At 40.1% G+C, this 23,423-nt stretch overlaps 1 protein-coding gene across 6 annotated transcripts in view; it reads left to right on the top strand.

The window, feature by feature from the left end:
• Positions 1-23,423, top strand: part of ENOX1 (ecto-NOX disulfide-thiol exchanger 1) — a 596,201-nt gene that overhangs the window by 407,214 nt on the left and 165,564 nt on the right. For all 6 annotated transcript variants that reach the window (XM_066236813.1, XM_066236817.1, XM_066236816.1 and 3 more), the window contains one exon: positions 22,311-22,484. In XM_066236813.1, coding sequence (XP_066092910.1) covers positions 22,311-22,484 — 174 coding nt within the window. The remainder of the gene's footprint in view (positions 1-22,310; positions 22,485-23,423) is intronic.

Genomic DNA, 23,423 nt, shown 5'->3' with positions numbered 1-23,423 from the left:
TGACCAAAGTTTGTTCATAATATTCCTTTATACTTACAGTTTACATAGGATTGGTAATTATTTTACCTTTCTCATGCCTAATTTAGTAGTTTGTATCTTCTCTCTTTTCCATCCTAAAGCCGGCTGGGAGTTTATCAATTTTATTGATCTTCACAAAGTACTTAGAATTTTATTTTATTGATTCTCTTTCAAGTTTTTGTTTTATATCTGCACTTCTCTTCATTATTTTCTTTATCTGCCTATTTTAAGCTTAATTTGATCTTCTTTTTTTAGTTTTTGTAGAGTGAAAGCTCGGGTCACTGATTTGAGTCTCTTTTAATATAGGCGTTTAGTGCCATAAATTTTTCATAAGACTGTTTGAGCTACATCTTACACATTTTAGAATGTTGTTTGTATTTTTATTTAGTTCAAAATAATTTCTAATTTCTCTTTTGATTTCTTCTTTGATCTACAGGTTATTTAAACATATGTTATTTAGTTTTTAAATACTGGGTGATTTTCCAGATGTCTTCTATCATTAACTTCTAGTTTAATTCCACTGTGATCCAAGAATATTCTTGTATAATTTATAGTTTTGTAATTTTATTCAGGTTTGCTTTATGCCCAAAATATTATATATTTTGGTAAATTTACCATATACACTTGAGAAGAATGTGTTTTCTGCTATTCTTGGGTGAAGTGTTCTAAAACCTCAATTAGGTCAAATTGGTTGACAATATAATTGAAATGTTCTATATTTTCTGTCTATTCTAACAATTATTGAGAGAAGGTTGTTACTATGGACCTTCCCACAGTAACATTCTACCTTTCCATTCTATCAGTTTTTATTTCTTGTATTTTGAAGTCCTATTATACAGTGCATAAATGTTTGGGATTGTTATGTTGTCTTGATGATTTAACACCTTGATCATTATGAAATAATGCTTTTTATTTTTGGTAACTTTTTGTTCTGAATCTACTCTGAACAAAATCTACTTTGTTATTAGTATAGCTCACTCTCCAGCTTCTTTTGATTTCTGTTAACATGATGTATATTTTTTCAATACTTTAATTTATTTGTAACTTCATATTCAAGGTGGGTTTCTTGTAGAAAGCACATATTGTAATTGAGACTTTTTTAAAAAACACAATTTAACAATCTCTACCTTTTAGCTTGAGTATTTAAGCTACTTACATATAATATGATTATCAGTATGATTGGGTTAAAATAAATCTTACCAATTGATTTTATTTGTCTATTCTATTGATTATATCTTTTCTATTTTTCTGCCTTATTTTGAGTGGAGTATCTGTTATGATTTCAATATTATCTCTTTTGTTGGCTTATCACTTTTATGCAGTATAAAAACTATACAACAATACAGTTTTATTTCCCCATTTTGTCTCACGTGCTATTTGCTGTCATACTTACTACTTCCACTTGTATTATAAACCCAAAATACATCATTATTTTTGCTTTTTTAAAACTTTTTGAAAATTCTTTCACAGTGAAGCACATATTTATCATTTCTGATGTTCTTCATTCCTTTGTATAGATGAAGATTAAGATTTACATTTTATATTTTATTTCTCTATACAAACAACTTTCCTTAATATTTTTTATAGTACTGATCTTTCTGGTGATAGATTAGTTCAGTTTATTATGTCTGAGAAAGTCTTTATGTTGCTTCCATTTTTGAATGATATTTTTATTGGGTATAGAATTCTAGGTTGACATTTATTTCTTTCAATTTTTTAAAGGTGACACTTCAGTCTCTTTTGTTTTGCATTGTTCCCAACAAGAAATTTGCTGTCATTGTGATTTTTGTTCCTCTGTACATAATACAGTGTGTCCGTAAGGTCATGGTACACTTTTGACCAATCACAGGAAAGCAATAAAAGATGATAGAAATGTGAAATCTGCACCAAATAAAAGGAAAACCCGCCCAGTTTCTGTAGGATGATGTGGCAGCATGTGTGCATGCGCAGATGATGACATAACACCATGTATACAGCAGAGCAGCCCATGGCCATGCCAGTCAAGATGTGGATGGTACAGAGGAAAGTTCAGTGTGTTCTGTGGCTCGCTAAATTCGAATCTGTGACCAAAGTGCAACGTGAATATCAGCGCGTTTATAATGAATTGCCACCTCATAGGAATAACATTACTTGATGGGATAAGCAGTTGAAGGAAACCGGCAGTTTGGTGGAGAAACCCCGTTCTGGTAGGCCATCAGTCAGTGATGAGTCTGTAGAGGCTATACAGGATAGCTACCTAAGGAGCCCTAAAAAAAATCTGTGCAGGTGCCCACTTTGAACTGCACTGAAGAGCTATGAAGCTGGGAGAGTTTTCCTTTTATTTGGTGCAGATTTCACATTTCTATTGTCTTTTGTTGCTTTCCTGTGACTGGTCAAAAGTGCACCATGACTTTACGGACACACTGTATATCTGATTGATATGATAGGAATTCCAATACTATATTGAATAAAAATTGTGAAAGTGCACATCCTTGCCTTTTTCCTGATCTCAAGGAAAAAGCTTTTACTTTTGCACCACTGAGTATGATATATAATAGTTATGAGTTTGTTATGGATGGCCTTTCTAATGTTGAGGTATGTCCCTTCCATTCCCATTTTGCTGAGAATTTTTTATAAATTGGTGCTGGATTTTGTTAAATGCTTTTTCATATGATTTGCTTTTTCATATCATATTTGATATGATCTTATCAAATGATTTTATCTTTCATTTTGTTTATGTGTTGTATCACATCAATTGATTTGCAGATATTGAACCAACCTTACATACCAGGCTAAATTCCATTTGATCGTGGCATGTGATGTGTTATATAAACCAAAGTAGAATTTGATTTGCTAATATTTTGTTGAGCATTTTTTATCTATTTTCATCAGGTATATTGTTGCCTATTTTCCCCTTTTTATTTTTATTTTTGTACTGTCTTTGTCTGGTTTTGGATTCTGATCCTTGTACAACAAACTTGTAAATCTTCCCTACTCTTGAAATTTTTGGAATAGTTTGAGGATGATAGATATTAATTATTCTTTGAATGTTTGTCAAAATTCGCCTGTCAAGCCATCTGGTCCAGGATTTTTGTTTGTTGGAAGTTTTTTTTATTACTGATTTGATTTCATTACTAGTTATCAGTCTGTTCAGATTGCTTGTTTCTTCTTGTTTTAGTCATGAAAAATTATATGTTTCTAAGAATTTATCATATTTTCCAAGTTCTCCAATTTGTTGGCATATAAATGTCCATAGTATTTTCTTATAATCCTTCATATTTCTGTGGGATCAGTTTTCACTTCTTTTTCATATCTGATTTTATTTATACTGCTCACAAAAATTAGGGGATATTTCAAAAGGAATATGAAGTGATAAAAAAGCATTTAATTATTTTTATTAAACAAGAACATCAGAAAAGCAAACCAAAGAAAGCTGATTATGCAAATGAGATGCAAAACCAACTTTTATTTCATTGGTGAAAATACACTATACAAAAGTCTGAAAGCACTAGAGTATCTGCACATTCCCTGATCCCCTAATTTTTGTGAACAGTGTATTTGGGTTCTCTCTCTCTCTCTTTCTCTTTCTCTCCCTCTTTTTTATGAGTCTGATTAAATGTTTATCTATTTTGTTTATCTTTTCAAAGAACCAGCTTTTTGTTGCATTTATATTTTTATTATATTTTTATACTCTATTTTATTTATTTTGCTCTAATCTTTATTATTTCTTCCTTCTACTCACTCTGAGCTTTGTTCTTATTCTAGTTTCTTTTAAGTGTAAGATTAAATTGTTTATTTGAGACTTTTTGAATGTTGTCTTTTTTTCTCTGTGTGTTTCAGTTTGAATAGTTTGTTGCTTTGTCTGCAACTTCACTAATTTTTAAATTTTATGTCTAATTTGTTGTTAATTTTATGTAGTGTGTTTTCATCTTATACATTGTAGTTCTCATCTGTAAAAGTTCAGTTTGAGTCTTTTAAATCTTTCATGTGCTTTTTTAAAACGTGCAATCCTTATTCCAGATTCTTGAACATAGGGAACACAGTTATAACTACTTTAATATTTTTGTCTAATAATTCTGTCATTTCTGTTTTTTCCTATTGATTTATTTTTCTTCTTGTAATGGGTCACATTTTCTGCTTCTTTATATGCTTGTTATATAATATTTGTTTTACTATTGGCATAACTAGCTACCACAAACTTAGATCTTTAAAAAATAACTTTATTATTTTATAGTTTTGTAAATTAGAAGGTCTCACTGGGTTGGAACCAAGTTGTGATCAGGGCTGAATTTATTTCTGGATGCTCCAGGGTAGAATGTTTCCTTGCCTTTCTAGCCTTTGGAGGCTGCCTGCATTCCTTGGCTCATGACCCTCTCCATCTGCAAAGCCAGCAGTGGTGGCTTGAGCTGTTATCACATCAAAGCACTCTTTTTCTTTTGCCTTGCTCTTTCCCTTTTTGGGACTCTTGTGGTTACATTGAGCTCTGGAGGATAATCCAGGTTAACCTTTCTATTTTAAGGTCAGCTGATTAGCAAACCCAATGCCATTTGCAACCCTAATTCTCCTTTGCCATGCAAAATAATTACACTTTTGAGGATTAGCCTTTCACACCTGGTATTTTTTTATTTGTTGCCAGACACCTGACTCTCACCTTTTTAGGTACTGGATATTTTTGTACTCCTATAAATATCCAGAGGTTTATTCTAGGATACACTGAGTTTAATTGGAATCAGTTTGAACCTTTTGAGGCTTGCTTTTACAGTTTGTTATGAGAGGTCAGAGCAGCCTAGTCTAGGACTAATTGTGCCCTAATACTGAGGCAGTATCATCCTGAGTATTCTATCTGCAACCTCATGAATTTTTAAGCTCTTCTACTGTAGTTGATAAAGTAAGAAACTCTTCCCAGCCTTTGTGATCTCTTGGGATTGTTCTTTATAATCCTTTTTCTCGCCTTGGGCTGTTTCCTCACTCATGCACACCTACACTGATCAGTTCCCAGCTGAAGACTTGAGGTGGACCCGATATATAGCTTTGAGTTCTGTGTGTATGTGTATACACAAGTTACTGTGTGTTTATGTGTTTATGTGTGTGTGTGTGTGTGTGTGTGTGTGTGTGTGTGTGTGTGCAGTTCTCTTTTCTCCAGTATTCTGCCTTGCAAACTGTAGTGCCTGTGACCTCCTTAACCTACCAACAATATCTTTACGCAGGGATACTGCTGGGCTCCTGCAGGTTCCTCCTTCCCTGTGCAGCAGCCTGGACACTCTCTCAGGGCAATTTACTCATTTAGTTCATTTCTCTTCTCCCAGAAATTATTGTCCTGTCTTGCCTAACATCCAATATCTGAAGCATATGTTTCAGGTATTTTATCTCGCTTTTTAGTTGTTTCAAGTGGGAGAGTCTGTTGGTCTTTGTTACTCTCTCTTTGCCAGAAATACAACTCAAACATTTGTTTTCTCCCACATGTTTCACTTCAGTAAGGACAACAATGGTACCCAAATATTTAACAACTGACAGGTCTTGGGCACTAACCAAAAAGAACAAGTGCTGGCCAAAAGTACTGATATGGCCATGCTGGTGTTTACCAGCTAAAATTCAGTCATGTGTAGTGATAAAACCCTATAATTCACCCAGTTCAAGGTTTTGTCATTGACAATCCCAGTAAGACAAAATGAGCTTTGCAATAAGGCTAACTTGGGTTTGGATTTTGACTCTGCCGTTTCTAGGGGACAGTTTGACTTAAATTTCCTCCATTCTTTAAGTTCTACACTATTATAGTGGAGATTAAGTGTGATAAAGTATCTGAAGGTGCCTTGCATATTGCCTGGCAAATAAAGTACTCAGTAAAAGCGAGTACCCATCCCCTTTCCAAACCTTCTTCCATGATCCATTTAGATTCCTTAAGGCCAACCACAATATCTTGCTAACACCAGATTTTTAATCAGAAAGCAGTTCACCCAAGAGTAAAAATGAGACTATACCTAGAAGCTGTTTATGGAGAAAAGGTCTGAAAGAATCAGAACTGTGAAGTGATGGGGTGGGAGAATATTAGGTAGCGGTCACCATAGCTAAGAAACCCTCCGGGCAGGTCGGTGTGAGGTTAGTCTCCCCCTGCACAGGAGAGCCCAGGGCAAGGTGGGCCCGCCCCAGCAGGTGTGTGTGGGAGAGGCCGGGGAGAGGTACCCCACACGCCAGTGCCGTTCGATGGGCTCGGCTGGAAGCTGTGCATTCTCTGATGCAGACCTCTCTGCTTCTGGAGGTGCTAACAGCTCAGAGCTATCCTGGCACAGCCCCTTGACACATGGTGGCAAAGGGGGACAGTGTAAGGGACACACTGTGGGACTTGATTTCTCTGATGTCCCCATTAGGATTTATCTCTTATACATATGACTTTGTTTTCATGATCGACTGTGCAGGGGTCCTTGAAGTAACTGCATGTACTGTCAGCCCTTTCATTTCATTTCAGGGATCCTCTTTTGGCAAATTAAGATAACTTTTATTTGTCCCCTTTATTTTCTCCAAATATTTTGGTCCCTCTGGAAGCATGAAGCATAAACACTTGTCTTCATTCAAACCTTTAGTGCTCTTAGCACTTAACGCACAGCTTGATCATACACACTTGATGACAGTGTTCAGTGAGTGTGTTACAGAGTTTTTTGTTGCAGACACTGAGTAAGAAAATGAGCGGAAAGTGCCCCAGAGTAAACCCTCTTGACACACACCTGATACATCCTCCCGGTTTATTCTATTTTAGTTTCATTGGCTCTGTTTACTCAACAAATACTTGTGCTGAAATTATTCATTTCACTCATGGCTCTGTCCCATCACTCTGTGATGGGTGGGAGTTTTCAAATTCTTTTGACTGACTTAACAGATGTATTTGAAAAAAAAAAGTCATCTATTTTTGTTACAGACAAAACAAAGAAACAAAAAACATGACTGAATGAGAGTGTGAGTGCCCAAGCTAATGTTTCTATCAGACACGTGCACAGCTCCCCTTCAGTGGCAACAAACAGACATAGATTAGCCAGCCTTCATCCTCCTCTCTGATAGATCCGTATTTTTTAATCTCAAATTACGGATTTGAGATTACAAAATATGGGCACTTCTGATGTAAACTTGACCTGAATGAAGCCTGCTGGTCCAGAGAAGTTCTGGTATTAAGAGGAGGAGACAGATACGTAATGATGTAGAGAAACAATGATAAATACAACACCCAACAGTCCTCTACCCTCAAAAAGCCATGTGATAAATGCAGTAAAAATGACTGTGATCAGAAGTATGGCCCCAGCCCCGAGGGGCATTCGCTTTCTGACTTGGTTATGTATTTACCAAGCGTTCTCTGCTTCAGTGTGGGGATGCAGTGGCTCAGCGAGATAGATACTTTTAAAGAGGAAAACCACTATAATTCAGAGTATGATTGGGCTCTTTTCAAGATGGTGGCACAGGTGCTGTGTGTGACTGCTTATTTGCTGCCATTTTTCAATGCAGCTGTGTGATCATGTGTCTATGTCACTATGTGCTGAGCACCTTGGGCCAGGCTTCCTGACTTACCCCTGTGCCCCTGGTATCTAGCACATTGCCTAGAAACCTTGTAGCTGATTCATAAATGCTCAGAGGGACCTAGGCAATATGCCACTTAGCTCATCACTTTTTCTAGCAGTAAAACTTAGTAGATGGCAAAGTTCTGCTGAGACGAAAATTGTGGGTTATAGTGAGAAGAATGAGAACACGCACACACATTCATTGTCCCTTGCTCTCACTGTCTTCCCCTCCCTCCTGTCATGCTTGCGTATATATTTTAAAGAGCAATAAGATACTAAATTCTTTTTTCTTTTAAGTGAGAGTAGGGGAGATAGACTCCCGCATGTGCTATGACAGGAATCCACCAAGCAACCCCATCTGGGGCCAATGCTTTGCCCATCTGGGGCCACACCCCCAACCAAGCTATTTTTAGCACCTGAGGTGGAGGCTCCATGGAGCCATCCTCAGTGTCTGGGCCAGCGCACTGGTATCAATTGAGCCATGGCTGTGGGAGGGAAAGAGGCGGGGTGGAGGAGAAACAGATGGTCGCCTCTCCTGTGTGCCCTGACTGGGAATCAAACACAGGACTTCCACACACCAGGCCAACACTACCATTGAGCCAACCAGCCAAGGCCAGATACTGAATTCTCTTTCTGTTCATGATAAGCACTCAGCACTCTTGTGGAACCTCAGGATCCTTTGAAATAGAAAATCCTAAGTGTAGTTTATATTTGAGTATTGATTTTTTTTTTGTTTGTAAATTGCTGACACATAAATGTCTATCATATAATTTGAATCTCTAATAACAATGTGAAGTAGGCAGTGTACAGATCAAGATGAGGTGGATATGAGACTGAACCCCAGATTGTTCATCCCAGCTTTTCCCTCTGCCTGTGCCTCCGTGGACACTGTAAGCAACTAGGCCTTCATTGCAGCCAGGACAGTATGGACCACAGCCTGTCTCTCCTCCCATTCTGCTGAACCTGTGGGCATGGGTCTCAACTTAAGATTAAAAACTTCACTTTTCTCATTCATCTGGGGAAAATCTTGGAGAGATGTAATGAGGACTAGCTTATTAAATGATTTAAAAAGGATTTTGAAAATATAGTGTTATATAAAGGTTTTGTGACAATTCAAAACCTCTGAGAATGAGGATGAGATATAGACCCGCAAATAAAGAAAAGAATTCTTTGAATTTACAACTAGACAGAAAATAATTAATTTCAGATGAACACCTGGGTGATAGTCTCTGTTTTTACCCTTAAACTCTCCAGGAAAAACATGGGGGTATGTTTTTCATGGAGGAAGTGCACTGTCTGCATTTATAATATTGAGGGATCGACACTACGTAGAAGACGCTACCAGAGCAAGTCGTCTTGAAGCGCTTCTCCAGTAGACTGTACTCAGCCCGAAGGCGGATTAGGTGTAAATGGCAATTTGTTAGTGGAATTATCTCATTTTAGTTTACTCCTCTGAAGAATTAGCCACTGGAATTCCTCAGGGTGTTGCTAGAAATGAAAGACTATCAGAGATTATGATTTGGCATTGGTGCTTTCTAAATTAAAATGCACATCAACATACAAATGATCAAATCTGGCCAGGGCCTCAGGTATAATGAAGTATTTTTAAAGTCTGCTGCTTCTCAGTTTTAATTTACAGCCTTGTACTCGCACAGTGTCTTGGTCATGCTATGCGGGTATGTAGCCTAGAAGCAATAGGCTCTACCATAAGACGTAAGTTTCTGGTAGGCTGTGCTATATATAGTTTGTGTAAGTGCACTTTAAGATGTTTGCACAATGATGAAATCACCTGATGTTGCATTTTTTAGAGAGTATCCTTGCCATGTCAGTGCATATGTGTGTGTGTGTGTGTAAAGAAGCTTAATAACATAAACATATTAATTTTAGTTAATAAAATATATTATAGAAGGGAAAAGCTCATTTTAAGGGGAAAGCAGATATACTAAATTTATGGGTGAACACAGTTGGCATGTAACAATCATCCTGGCACACACACACACAAAAAACAGAGAAGAAACAGCTCTGAATTCTGTAATTCTCATATCCTGGGTCCTTAGGGGTAGGGAGTAGTTTTTTCCCTAACACTAAACTGGGAGAGATTTTTCCCGTGGGGAATCTACATGACATTGCTTGTTCAGTTGTTTCCCTAGAGACCCTTCTGATTTCCACTGAAAAAAAGGACTTCTTAGAATTAGAATAAATAATAAAACATTAACTTGGAGAGCAACAGAGAATTGGGATATGCCTTTTATTATTTATTTATTTAATTTTAATTTAGAAATTAAATTTAATGGAGTGACATTGGTCCATAAGAACACATAGGTTTCAGGTAGACTTCTCTAGAGCGTTCGAAGTATTGATTACATTGTGTGCCCATCACCCAAAGTTAAATAATTGTTTAAAAGGAAAGCAGAGTTGCCTGACCTGTGGCGGCGCAGTGGATGAGTGTTGACCTGGAACACTGAGGTCGCCAGTTCAAAACCCTGCACTTGTCTGATCAAGGCACATATGGGAGTTGATGCTTCCTGCTCCTCCCCCCTTTCTCTCTCTCTCATTCTCATTCTCTCTCCTTTCTAAAATGAATAAATAAATAAAAAAATTTTTAATAATAAATAAAGGAAAGCAGGCTTGTTCAGTGTACACTGTATAGCACACATGTATAGTTGTACACATCAAAATATAGATAATACTCACCATTAAAATGACAGCTACTATGTATCTAGTGCTTCCCCTATACCAGGCACTTTTTAGCTCTTTATTTATTTTCGCTCATTTAATCCTCAAAGTCACACTATAAGGTATTATTTCTAGTCCTTTTGCAGACTGAGAACCAAGGTGTAGAGAGACTAGTCAGGCGGGCAAGAGGGTGAACCTGCCCTTGAACCTAGGATTCAGACTATCTCTCATTTGTTTTTCCTGACAAAGCTTCCTCCTTTCTTTTCATCTTCAACTCTGGTTCCTGCCCTTATTTCCTCACTGCTACCCATCAGCTACATTTTATTTTATTTATTCGCTTATTTTAAAATATTTATTTTTCTTCATTTTAGAGAGTGGAGAGAGAGAGAGAGAGAGAGAGAGAGAGAGAAAAGGAGGGGGAGGAACAGAAAGCATCAACTTGCAAATGTGCCTTTACCAGGCAAGCCCAGGTTTTTGAACCAGTGAGCTTAGCATTTCAGGTCGATGCTTTATTCAGTGTGCCATCACAAGTCAAGCTGTTTTTTTATTTATTTTAAGTGAAAGGAAGGAAGATAGAGAGACAGACTACTGCATGTTCCCCAACTGATATCCACCCTGCAACCCCTATCTGGGGCCAGTGCTCGAATCAACCAAGCTATGCTCAGTGCCTGAGGCTGATGCTGGGACCATCCAAGTCACTGGCTGTGCAAGGGGAAGAGAGAAAAAAGAAGAAGCAAGAGGGGCATAGAAGCAGATGGTTGCTTCTCATTTATGCCCTGACCCAGGATTTATGAGATGAACCCAGGATGAACGCATGCCAGGCTGATGCTCTATCCACTAAGCTATCCAGCCATGGCCCCTTCATTTTTTCGATCTTTATTTTTCTCTTCGTTGACCATACTATAAAATTGAAGATAGTGTTTATTGAATATGGTTTATACTTCCTATTGAAAATTTTAATAGGAGATGAGTTAGGATTTTGTTTTTACCTCTTTTGTGAGCTTGCTTGGATTGCGTAGTGCATCACTTATGCCACTGTTAAATGATAGCATTCCCCTGTGGCGTGAAAGGACATTGTAATAAAAAGACACCCCTTGCTGTCCTGAATTTCCTAAGCGCGCCCACCCTGGTTGACCTTATATGGATTTATATGATACTGTGCTTCCCTTCCTGCCTCTCCAGCTCCTTCTTTAAGATCAGGGCTGTGTGCTTGCAGCCACAAGCTGGCAGGAGAGTGAGTACGAGTGCCGTCTCACAGACGGCGCGTTAACCATCCCTCAGAGACCGGTCCTGTCATTGTATTCTGTGATCCTCAGCATGCCCTCAACCCTTGTGCCTCTCAGTCTCATTACCTGTGACGTGTAAGTAACCATCATCATCATTTTATAATGATGATAAGAGTCGTAACTAGCAGAAACCCTCATGGCTCTCATTGTGTAGTTAATAAGGAAAAGAATGCCAGGCATCACTGGTTCTAGGATCTTATATAAGATGGTGGATTGACCAAATATTTCATTGTCTTGTCCCTTTAGTGTGAATTCTGTAAATTCTGTGAATTTTGTGATTCCTTTCATTCATTTGACGAGTATTTCTTTTAGTTGACACTATGTGCCAAAAAGTCGGTTGGAACTAGTAGGGAGGGTGATGATTAAGTTAGCCAGTCGTCCTTTCCCACACAATCTGCTATAAAAATTAAATTAATATGAGGTTACTCTATGATTTAAAAATAACACGTGATTTGAAGTTTCCTTTAGGAGCACTCTGATATGTTTACTCTTAAAATAGGTTTATTTTCTCTCCCAAGTCCACAACTATATGCTGATCTTATTTAAAGAGACTGACTCTATATTGCTTCAGTGGCTTCAAACAGTAAGTTTAAATTGAAACCTACATAAATTGTTTAAAATAATAAGATGTGAATGTTTTCCTTGAAGCTAAATATTGAATAAGCTTTCCTCTGTTCTTGTTTAAACTTATGAGATGTTACCTATCTCCCAGGTGCTTTGTAAGCTGAAACCAAGGTTGATAAATAAAATCAAAAGGTTGATTCTCCTTCATATTGCCTTAGAAAGAGGCAGATTTCAAAGGGACTGTCCCTGCGAAGACGTTCCTGTGCTGTGAAATGCCCCCTCTCCTGTCATGACCACTGACTTCCAAGAAAGGGGACAGTTCTGCAAAGACAGGAGGCACTGAGTGCCAGAAAGGAATGTGTTGACGTAAATTAGTCTTTCAGCATATACCTGAGTGTCCCCACTTCTTAGAAAGGTAGACAGATAAGTGGATAAATAGATAATTAGAATTATCTAATTAAAGAGTGCTTTTTTATGTGCTTGACTGAATATACAAAAATATTTCTTAAGATTCAATAGTGTTTTTCCTCTACTTTCTGCTCCTGTGCCATTAGCCTGTCAGGACAAAGCAGAGAACACCGAGAGCCTATTCAGTTCTTTTTTTTTTAGATCATTATATAACAGTCCTGCTGTACAAAGTCACATAGCATTATACAGAGAGAAAATTAATCATCAGCTAATGAGATAGGGATGTGAAAAGAAGTTTGAAAGAAGTAATTTCGAGTCCCCAGTTAGAGCCTATTCTCTTGGGTCTTCCATGGGCATCACTGGCTGATCCCAGAGGGGAGGGAAGGGAAGGGAGCGGGAAGGACAGAAGAGCGTGGGGGAAGATATAGAAGCTATAGCTTCTAGGCACATAAAGAGGCTTTTCAGTATTCCACATGAGAGCCAGTGAGAATCTAAATAGCAATGGGGAGAAAACAGATAATGTAGAAAACCTTTCAAAGGTAGGTCAGCCTGAAAGGTCTTGGCATACAGTGGGGATGCATTTGCCTATTGAGGTTTTAAACTAGGAACTGTGAGGAAGAGGGAGTACCATTAAAAGAAATAGGAAAACCCTCAAGTTATTTAATCTGTTCAAGCGTGTTTACTAGGAATGATAGGGCAGATGCCCTAGATGTTGCAAATGGATTGCTATAGAGTACATTTAGAGAAAATGTAGAAACAAGTGAGAGGGTGCCAGCAGGTCACAGAACAGGGAAAATAAGTTAACGCGAGCCTCCAACACAAGGAATTAAGAATAATAACCCCACATACAGTGAGACTTGGTAATGACCTTCAAAACTGGAAATCAACAGTCAAGGGGTCAGACGTCAATGTCAGTGGGGCGGAGTCTAAATGGATTTGTCTAAGAGGATTTTCTCTGCTTCTGTGGCTGAGTCTGTCTTGCAAAAAAAAAATTTGCTGGTAAATTAGAAGGGGCAGGAACTTAAAGGGAGGGTTGTCCTGCCATTGTATAGATATTGAGGGCCAGGGAGAGAAAATTTGAGATGGGAGGAGAGCCTAAGAAGACCGATTTTGTAAAATTCAATGGAAAATGCAAACTCTTTTATTTCTTTTCAAAATATCAACCTCAAAGTTGCACAATGGCCTCCTGCAGAGACAAGATGTGTGGCTCAGTTGAATGAGGTCATTTGACGTGTCTCAGCTGTGATGGGACCGTGAAAAGGACTCGCATAATGAAATGATGGGACGTTTGCAGCGCAGCAAGCAAGCATTCAAACGTGACCATTGTGCTTAGTCATAATGGGCCAAGTCAGTAAAAGAAAAAAATAAGGCTTATAGTCAAAGAGGTGGAGAGCACTGATAATCCAATAGGCCAGCTTCTACCTGGACCATTTCTGGGGATAACCTTAGACATCTTCAAAAGTGGGTTTCAGAGAAAGTCATTACATGGAAGGATTAAAGGAAGCGGAATGTTGAGACTGGCTGGGAGAAGACTTAGCTCTTCCGGTGAGCTTTCTTCATGAGTTTGATCAGTAACGATAAGAAAGAGAATTATACCTGTGAGAGTAGCCCAGGAGGGCAGAGCATGGGCATTGGCTTTTACTACAGGATATCAGGTTCTGAGTCAGCACATGAGGGGTAAATCTCTCATTGTGAAAACTGTTAGAGTGGCATGGGCCGTCCTGGCAGGCAGTGAATGTAATGTCAGTAGACATGTCTGGAGGAAGACAGGATGGAGTGATGTTGGAAAACTCAAATGCACAGTGATGAAGCAGGAGGAATCTTTATTCTAATTCCAGCTCTATTCTTTTGTTATTTTACATTTTTATTGAATTTATTAGGGTGACATTGGTTAATAAAATTATATAGGTGTCAGGTGTACAATAAATATTTTTAATTTTATTTTAATTTTATTTTATTGATTTTAGAGAGTTAGGAAGGGAAAGAGAGAGCGAGAAGATCATTGATATGATTCTGTACTGACAACCTCTGTGCTCCAGTGCAACACTCTAACCAGCCAAGCTGTCCAGACAGGCCACACCTCTGATTTAAATGTCTCATAACGGTGGTCATACTATATTATCATTTTCTGTTTAATTCTTCCTGCCACAAGACTCTCACTCCTATGAAGGAAGGACTCATAATGTCTTTGCAGGCAAAGTACCTCGCAAAACATATACCACGTGGTAGACACTCAACTGTTTGTCAAATGAAACACTTTGTCATCGTCATCATGATCCTTTATGTGTGTACACTGTTAATAATGCATCTATATGTTTACATAAATATTTATTTTACATAACACACATATGTATTAATGTTGTATGTAATTATTACCATTTATTGAGTATTTACCATGTACTAGACATTTATGTTAAACACTTTGGGGTTTTTAATCCTTTGTAATCCTCACAAGAATATTAAATATGATTATCCCCATTTTAAAGATTATAAACCAGGCTTAGAAAGATTAGTTAAATTTCCAGGGGTCACCAAGCTAGTGCATGGCAAACCCAGGAACTGGACCCTTAACACATTTATTTATTTATTTAGTTAGTTATTTAGTTAGTTAGTTAGTTAGTTAGTTATTTTAACAAGTGAGAGAGAAACAGGAAAAGAGTGAGATGCAAAGCATCAACTCATAGTTGTGGCACCTTAGTTGTTTAGTTGTTCACTAAGTGCTTCTCATATGCGCCTTGAAGCAGCTCCAGCTGAGCCAGAGACCCCTTACTCAAGCCAATGACCTTGAGCTTCAAGCCAGCAACCATGTGGTCATGTTGACGATCCCATTCTCATGCCAGCACCCCTGTGGTCAAGCTGGTGAGCCTGTGCTCAAGCTGGCAAGCTCAGGCTTTTGAACCTGGGACTTCAGCATCCCAGGTCAACGTTCTGTCCACCGTGCCACCATCAATTAGGCTTGGACACTGAACAGAGTGATATGCTACTTTCACACAGATTGTCTGCTCTGACGTTCCCATTTCATGGAGGTAGTTTGTCTGGTGCTCATATCCACATTCACCTAATGAAAACACTGAAGCTCAGATGACAGGTTAAAGAACCTGTTGGCCTCATGGTCACCCAGCTGTGACGAGAGCCTTTTGCTTCAAGATCACCTTTTTAAAAATGACTTTTTTGTTGTTGAGTATAAGTTGATTTTTAAGAATATTTGAGAAAAGGAGGGCATGGGATGGAAAAAGCATTACTTTAATAGTTCATGAACTTAACTGACATAGAAGAACAGGGTTTAAAAGTTGCAATGGGAAACTATTGTGAGAAATAGTTTCTCCATCCTAAAGTTCCAGGAAGAATGGCCTTGCAGCCTGACCAGGTGGTGGTTCCGTAGATAAAGAATCAGACTGGGACACAGAGGATCCAGGTTTGAAAACCTGAGGTCACTGGCTTGAGCGTGGGCTCACCAGCTTGAGCATGGGCTCACCAGCTTGAGCCAGGGGTCACTGGCTTGATGGCTTGAGCATTGGATCATAGACATAACCCCAAGGTCGCTGGCTTGAGCAAGGGGTCATTCACTCTGCTGTAGCATTCCTCCCCACCCCACCCCCGTCAAGGCACATATGAGAAAGCAATCAATGAACAACTAAGGAGCTGCAACAAAGAATTGATGCTTCTCATCTCTCTTCTTTCCTGTCTGTCTGTCCCTATCTGTCCCTCTCTCTGATTCTCTGTCTGTCAAAAAAAAAAAAAAAAAAAAGGCCTTGCATATCATATGGTTTCTCTTTTAAGTGAGGCTAGATCCTATTTTGAGTCAAGAATTCTTGGAGAAAAGAGAGGAGCTACTGCACATGTATCAGAGCCCCTCTGGTGTATCTCTCCACCCTGTACTAGTCCTGGTCCAGGGTGCCCACATTCTCAGCATCTCCCTGGACTTGAGGTCTCATCTGGGTCTCAGGAAGGGAAAGGGGGCCTTAGAGCCCTGGCTTTTGGGACTCAGCGTCCAGTTGGGCTTGACTGGGGTCAGGCTCTGCCCTTTGCACCAGTACTGATGACTGGGTGTCCGCCTCCAACCCCAAACCCCAGGCCTCAGTTTTGCTGTCTGGACCCTGTCTTGCTTCTCCAGCCCGAGTCACAACTCAAATAACCTGCATAATTTCCTGGTGTTTCTTGACCTGTGATACTATATTGCTATAGGCAAACTTCAGGTACCACTGGACTGAGTCAGAACCTGAGACCTGGGTGATTCAGGCCCAGTGACCTATGCATGGAGTCCCCTGGCACAACTGGCCTGCCTAGATTTGTGTTTTGTCTGCTGCTAGCAATCCCTAGCCAGGACTAGACATGCAGTGCTACCCTTTGGCTCGATTGCTGCCTCTTTTCTTGTATTATTCTCTTAGAGTACTGTGCCTTGCTTTCTGAGCCAGACGTGTTCTTTGCACTGATAGCTTACCTCTGTCTCCTCAGCTGCAGCCCAGCCGAGCCCAGCGTCCATGCTTACACCTGACTAATTATGCCCAGCCCTTTCTGGAGACAGGTCTCTATAATTTTTCTTTCAAATGGGGTCTAGTTCTCCCCTCAAATATGAGACTCTTTACCAAGGCAGCAAAGGGGCAAGCCACTAGTGGGGTGAGCAGGTGGAGAGAGAAGGGGGAGGGAAGGCAGACCAGCCAGCATGGCCCCTGGCCCGGCTGAGTGTGCACTTGACCATCGGTGGCTGCCATTCCAGAGAGAATAAAACCCAAGCCTACTAGCTTGAACGGCAGGAGAGCTTCTGACCTGGTCTGACCCTGCAGCCCCTCAGTACATTGCAGCCTAATTGCCAAGTGCTCACTACACAGTAATAGCCGTGGCGAATATTTGGAATTCCCCTGACCTGTCAGGCCTCCTTGGCAGGTCCCTTCTCGGATGGCTCTTTTAGTCCTTTGAGCCTAACTCTTCTGTTGTGTTTGATGCCCATACTTTTCATTCTCCTCAAACCCTGTAGTTTCTTCAAGTGGGGACACATTACAGTTACCTCTGTGACTCCAGATCCTGACAATAATATGTGCCCAATAAATAAATGATGAATGAATGAATGAAACTGCCATGTCTCTAAAGACCTGAATTAAAAACCCCAACAGCCCTCTGAAAAATACTCGTGTAATTGATAAAACCCTGGACTATGTATGTATGAATTAGCAAAGGGATATATGTTTTTGTCTTCATCTTGTCCGGTTGGGAAAAGACAATTAAAAAGAAATATTTGCTACTCTTTGGCCTTGCTGCCTCTGCGCTTGAGGCCAGCAATGCAGGAAGGGGCCCTGGGGGCCACAGTCTTGGAAGTAAATAACCCTTCCTCTTGTTCAAGCGCACTTTCTAAAAGAAAGTTCAACTATATGTTTAATTGGATTCTTTCTTGCTGCAACTTAAGCCTTCTTTCTCCTTCCCCTAAGTAGAATTAGAACTCATTATCTCTGAAGTTCATGGGGACACCTTTTCTAAGCAAAAGAACGACCTGACCCTGAGAGCATTCCTCTCTCCTCACCTCTGTCCTCCTTTGGATGTGTATTTCTCAGGCTTTCAAAAATTGAGCGTTTGCTTTAATGAGTTAGTCTATGGTAGGTTCCTGTGCTGTTTGAGAAAACAATTTCCATCTGTTCATATATTGTTAAAAACTAATGGGTTCTTTAAAAAAAAAGAAAAAGTTTAATCCTTCCCTACTTCCTTCCTCAAACACTGAATTTCAGACCCTTTGAGGTTCACCATAATTTCAGTGTTAATTCCTTTCTAAGCTCTTTTGAAGCTACTGCGCTCACCATGAAGATTTTATTAAACCTCACGGTCTCTTCATGCGGGTGTATCAGACAAAGCAAAGTAACTCTTGCTGTATATTAAAATATTTTGCTCAAGAGCGGTGTCTTTCATCCCCCTTTCTGAAGATGTCTTTATTTAATTGGCCTTCAACAACAAAACAGAAGTCTGTTACAACTAAAAAAGAATGCAAACCCTGGGCTTCTCATCTCATCTGTGGGAAACATCTGGTTATTATAATCCACAGGCCTCTCATTTCAGGGTGTGCAGCCCTGAGTGGTATCAGCCTTAAATCACCCTGTGTTGGCAAACAATGGTGAGGGCCAGGCCAGGAAAGAAACCAGCAGAGTTTATGTTCAGATGAGATTAAATAAAGGCATAAACATGCCAATATTCCCATTTCTGTTTCTGTATATTCATCTTGCAAGCTGGTGTGTTATTTCAATAATGACGACATTGAGAACCATTGTATTCTGTAACTTTTCTTTCAGAGTTGGCATCTGGATCAGAAGGCTACATCTTGATTTTCTGGGGGTTTTTGTTGTTTTTTAGAGAGAGAGAGATAGAGAAAATGGAGGGACAGGCAGATAGGAAGACAGAGAGATGAGAAGCATCAGCTTAGAGTTGCGGCATCTTAATTGTTCATTGATAGCTTTCTCATATGTGCCTTGATGGGGGCAGGTGACTGCAGCAGAGCGAGTGACCCCTTGCTCAAGCCAGCAACCTTGGGCTTCAAGCCAGCAACCTTTTGGTTCAAGGCAGTGACCATGGGTTTATGTCTATGATTCCATGCTCAAGCTCATGACCCCGTACTCAAGCTGGTGACCCTGGGTTCAAGCTGGTTAGCCTGTGCTCAAACCAGATAAGCCCACACTCAAACCAGTGACCTTGGGGTTTCGAACCTGGGTCCTCGGAGTTTCAGGCTGACACTCTACCCACTGCACCACTGCCTGGTCAGGTTACATCTTGATTTTCTCAAAGAACAGAGTACATTTCAACTAATAGTATGTATTAGATGAATGGTCAAGTTGAGTCATCTTAGGTGTGAAAACTGTGAAGTAGTTAAAAAGACGTGTTTAAAAATGGATCAAAGACCCGAGCTCCAGTTCTAACTCTGCCATTTGTTTGCTTTGTGATTCTGGAAATGTTACTTAACTGCTTTAAGCCTCAATTTCTCTACCGGTAGAGTGGAATAAGATCTGTGAAATTTAAAACCCAAGTGTGAGTCTTGTCTCTGTTACTTCCAAATGTTTGTGTCTTTTGTATAGCGCTTGGTTTTGAGCAATACCAGCACGGATTCCTGGAGTCCTAGAGTCCTGAGGTGCTAGTGCTCCAGGAGATTGTCCAGTCAGCAATCCCAGTTACAGATGAGGAAACTGAGAACCATAATAATAGAAGAAGTGCTAGAATGTCAAGGTGGCTTCTTTCAAAGACATGTTTATTTCACATTCATATTTAGGATTAAAAAAAAAATGGCCCTGGCTGGTTGGCTCAGCAGTAGAGTGTCGGCCTGGTGTGTGGGGGACCCGGGTTCGATTCCCAGCCAGGGCACATAGGAGAAGCGCCCATTTGCTTCTCCATCCCCCCCTTCCTCTCTCTGTCTCTCTCTTCCCCTCCAGTAGCCAAGGCTCCATTGGAGTAAAGATGGCCCGGGCGCTGGGGATGGCTCCTTGGCCTCTGCCCCAGGTGCTAGAGTGGCTCTGGTTGCGGCAGAGCGATGCCCCGGAGGGGCAGAGCATCACCCCCTGGTGGGCGTGCCGGGTGGATCCCGGTTGGGCGCATGCAGGAGTCTGTCTGACTGTCTCTCCCCATTTCCAGCTTCAGAAAAATACAAAAACAAAACAAAACAAAACCAAATAAAAATTGTAGGCCCTGGCAGGTTGGCTCAGCGGTAGAGCGTCGGCCTGGTGTGCAGGAGTCCCGGGTTCGATTCCCGGCCAGGGCACACAGGAGAAGTGCCCATTTGCTTCTCTGCCCCTCCCCCTCTCCTTCCTCTCTGTCTCTCTCTTCCCCTCCTGCAGCCAGGGCTCCATTGGAGCAAGGATGGCCCGGGTGCTGGGGATGGCTCCTTGGCCTCTGCCTCAGGCGCTAGAGTGGCTCTGGATGCAACAGAGCGACGCCCCGGAGGGGCAGAGCATTGCCCCCTGGTGGGCATGCAGGAGTCTGTCTGACTGTCTCTCCCCGTTTCCAACTTCGGAAAAACAAAAAATGAAAAAAAAAAATAAATAAATAAATAAAAATTGTAAAAGAAACCTCATTTTGCTGAAGTCCCAGTGGTACACTATCAAATTAAGTGGATTTAATAAAATGGGACAGCAGTCCTCTTGGGTCATAGATCAGGCTCACCCTGCTTATTTCGTTCAACCCAGAGGAGGAGGGGAAATGTCCAGGGTGGCTAGAGGGAAGCTTTGATAAACCTTTTCCCAGAAAGGAAAGCGCATGGCGGTACTTCTGCATGCTCTGGAATGGCTTAGTAAGCTCAAATGCAGTTGTCATTCCACCTGCCTCTGGGCTTAAGTGACAGTATAGCACATAGCAAAGAGCAAGGCCATGCAGGAGCTGAGGCATGTGCGGCACGTGAGAAGCACCGTGGGGAGAGCCAGGAAGGAAGACGAGGAAGGATCTAGGAGAAGGAGGGAGAAAAAGGCAGGAAAGCAAGAGAAGAGAGTTGCATCTGTGAGAACTGTGGTGGAGCGTCGCCATGACTACTATCCCTAGTGGAGTCTGTGCTACTGTTTGTCTACCTAGGAACATTATCACATCACCAGGGAGAGTATCTGTTTTCTGCAAACAGAAATACTCTCGGGAGAGGGAGCCCCTTGCAGCTATTCTAGAAACTCAGTACATTTGAACAGTCCCTGCTCTTAGAAAAGTCTTACTTATTTAAAAAAAAAAAAAAGTCCCTTTATATCACCTTTGAAATGACTTGCTTCATTATCACAGTGAAAGAACAATTCAGTGTTTATATTGGAAAACTCATTATTTTTGCCTCCTTCAATTTTTATAAAGGGTAATAATTTGTTGTTTTTTATAGAGGGAATAAAGATTTCAGAAGAGTGGTCAATTACTTGCTGATTGAATTATAGGAAGAATGTGATTATCCAATAGAATTTAGAAATGTATATAATTGATTTTATGCCTGCATGTATGTAACCCAGCAGCAGTAATTATAACTCTTTGTTGTTGTTGTTTATTTCTTGGGGAAAATAGGTTAGGTTGAACTGAATGCATCATAAAGTGCACACATATAAATTGAACTTTTCTAAATCTAGCTCAGTTGGGTAAGAAGGCTCTCTCTTTTTGTTTTGTTTTCCTTAACTGAGAGGAGGGTGTTAGAGAGACAGAGGAGCTAAAAACAAGACATGTGCCCCAACTAGGATGCATCCACCTGGGGCTGATTCTCAAATTAACCAAGCTATTTTTAGCGGTTGAAACTGACTCTCGGACAAACGAGCCATCCTTAGCACCTTGAGCCAATGTTCAAACCAATTGAGCCACTGGCTGTGAGAGGGGAAGAGGAAGAAAAGGGGAGAGAGGGAATAAAAAAACAGATGGTTACTTCTCATGTGTGCCCTAACTGGGGATTGAACCCAGGACTTCCGCATGCCAGACCAATATTCTGTCCACTGAGCTAATTGGTCAGAGCCAAGAAAGCTCTTTTGATAAAAGCAGGTTGACGATTAGATTCACAGGGCACTTCAGTGTTGAATGATATTTTTTCCCATATTCTGGGTCATAAAGCAGTGTAAGAAATGCACCGATGTTAAGAAACAGAAGATTGCCTTCACAATAATAGCAAAGCTTCATGGTGCACGGTTCTACACTTTAATATGCTGTGTTCCATTCTGCCATGTTAGTGTTTTAAATGACATAATTTCCTTTTCATGTATTTTTAAGTTTGTCCTTTATTTTCTCTTTACCTTTCTGGAATAGCTTTTTACAGTGCTAGGAGAAATTTCTAAAAATAAGAAAGCTTAAAGTCAAATAATCTTTTCAGGAAAATACAGAAGTTGATTTCCGATCCACCAACCAAAATGTTATCTTGTGTACTTTTCAGACTCTATCTGTGTACCAGGCTTTGATCCGGGCCTCAACATGATGACTGGGATCACTCCCATTAACCCGATGATACCAGGCCTGGGGCTGGTACCACCTCCGCCTCCAACAGAGGTGGCTGTCATCAAAGAAATAATCCACTGCAAAAGTTGTACCCTTTTCCCTCAAAATCCAAGTAAGTGATGCCTGTAAGAAATGTTTGCTTATCAATTTAAATTTCTTTTTTTTTAATACAGCACTGCATTTGTTTTCAGATGTGACTCAGGGCTCTCCCACATAGCTACACAGAAACGGTGTCCATTCCACAGACGTGCTTTGTCTCTAGATTAGAAAAAATCTGTTGGGATGTGGCCATGTGTCTGTCCAGTAGCTGAATCAACACCGTGAAGACAGCACGTGGGGTTCGGGGATATATATTCAGCATGAAGAATCTTTTCACTTGCAATGAAGCCTTGCTTTTGCTGCAGAACAGAGTGTGAAATATGTGAGCACTTCCATCCATCTTCACAAATGTGGGAGAAAAACTCTGAAATGTTTTTTGCTAGATGGAAAATTGAATTAATTTGGCAGTTAGCAATTTGGGAGGGGAGCCTGCATCTCAGACTTCCTCAGCCAAATTGCATTTGCTTGAAGGAAACATACATTTGATGAAATAAATGGGCCAGAATTTTTTTTTTTTTTTTTAGCTTCAGAAACTAAGTTTATAGGCTTAAATAGCTAGGATTTTTTTTTATTCATATTAATCAGTGTTGCCTTTTTAAGTGGACTTTTTAAGAGATTGCTTTAGTAATCTACATATAAACTAGGTAAAATGTTGTGACAGTGTACATTTTATCTTTTTATACAGCCTTTCCCAAATTTAATAGTTTGCTCATTTCAATGTGAATAATAATAAAAAAAAAATTTTCAGGCCCGGAGTTTCCCAGCCAAGTAAGTAGTGTGAATGCTTTCTGGTTGGATTCCCTGCGTTCTGCCTTGTTGCTGTATTCTCTTGCAACAAGACAAAGCAGATAACGAACAGAGGGTTTTCATCATGTTGTCATTTCATCATGCTTTGTACCTTGTGAAGGTTTTTTTCCTCATTTTCTAGGCTTCTATATTATGAAAGAGAAAT

Source organism: Saccopteryx bilineata, chromosome 6 (genome assembly GCF_036850765.1).
Source record: "Saccopteryx bilineata isolate mSacBil1 chromosome 6, mSacBil1_pri_phased_curated, whole genome shotgun sequence".
In the NCBI taxonomy this organism is placed as follows: domain Eukaryota; kingdom Metazoa; phylum Chordata; class Mammalia; order Chiroptera; family Emballonuridae; genus Saccopteryx; species Saccopteryx bilineata.
This window is presented reverse-complemented; position numbering and strand designations above follow the sequence as displayed.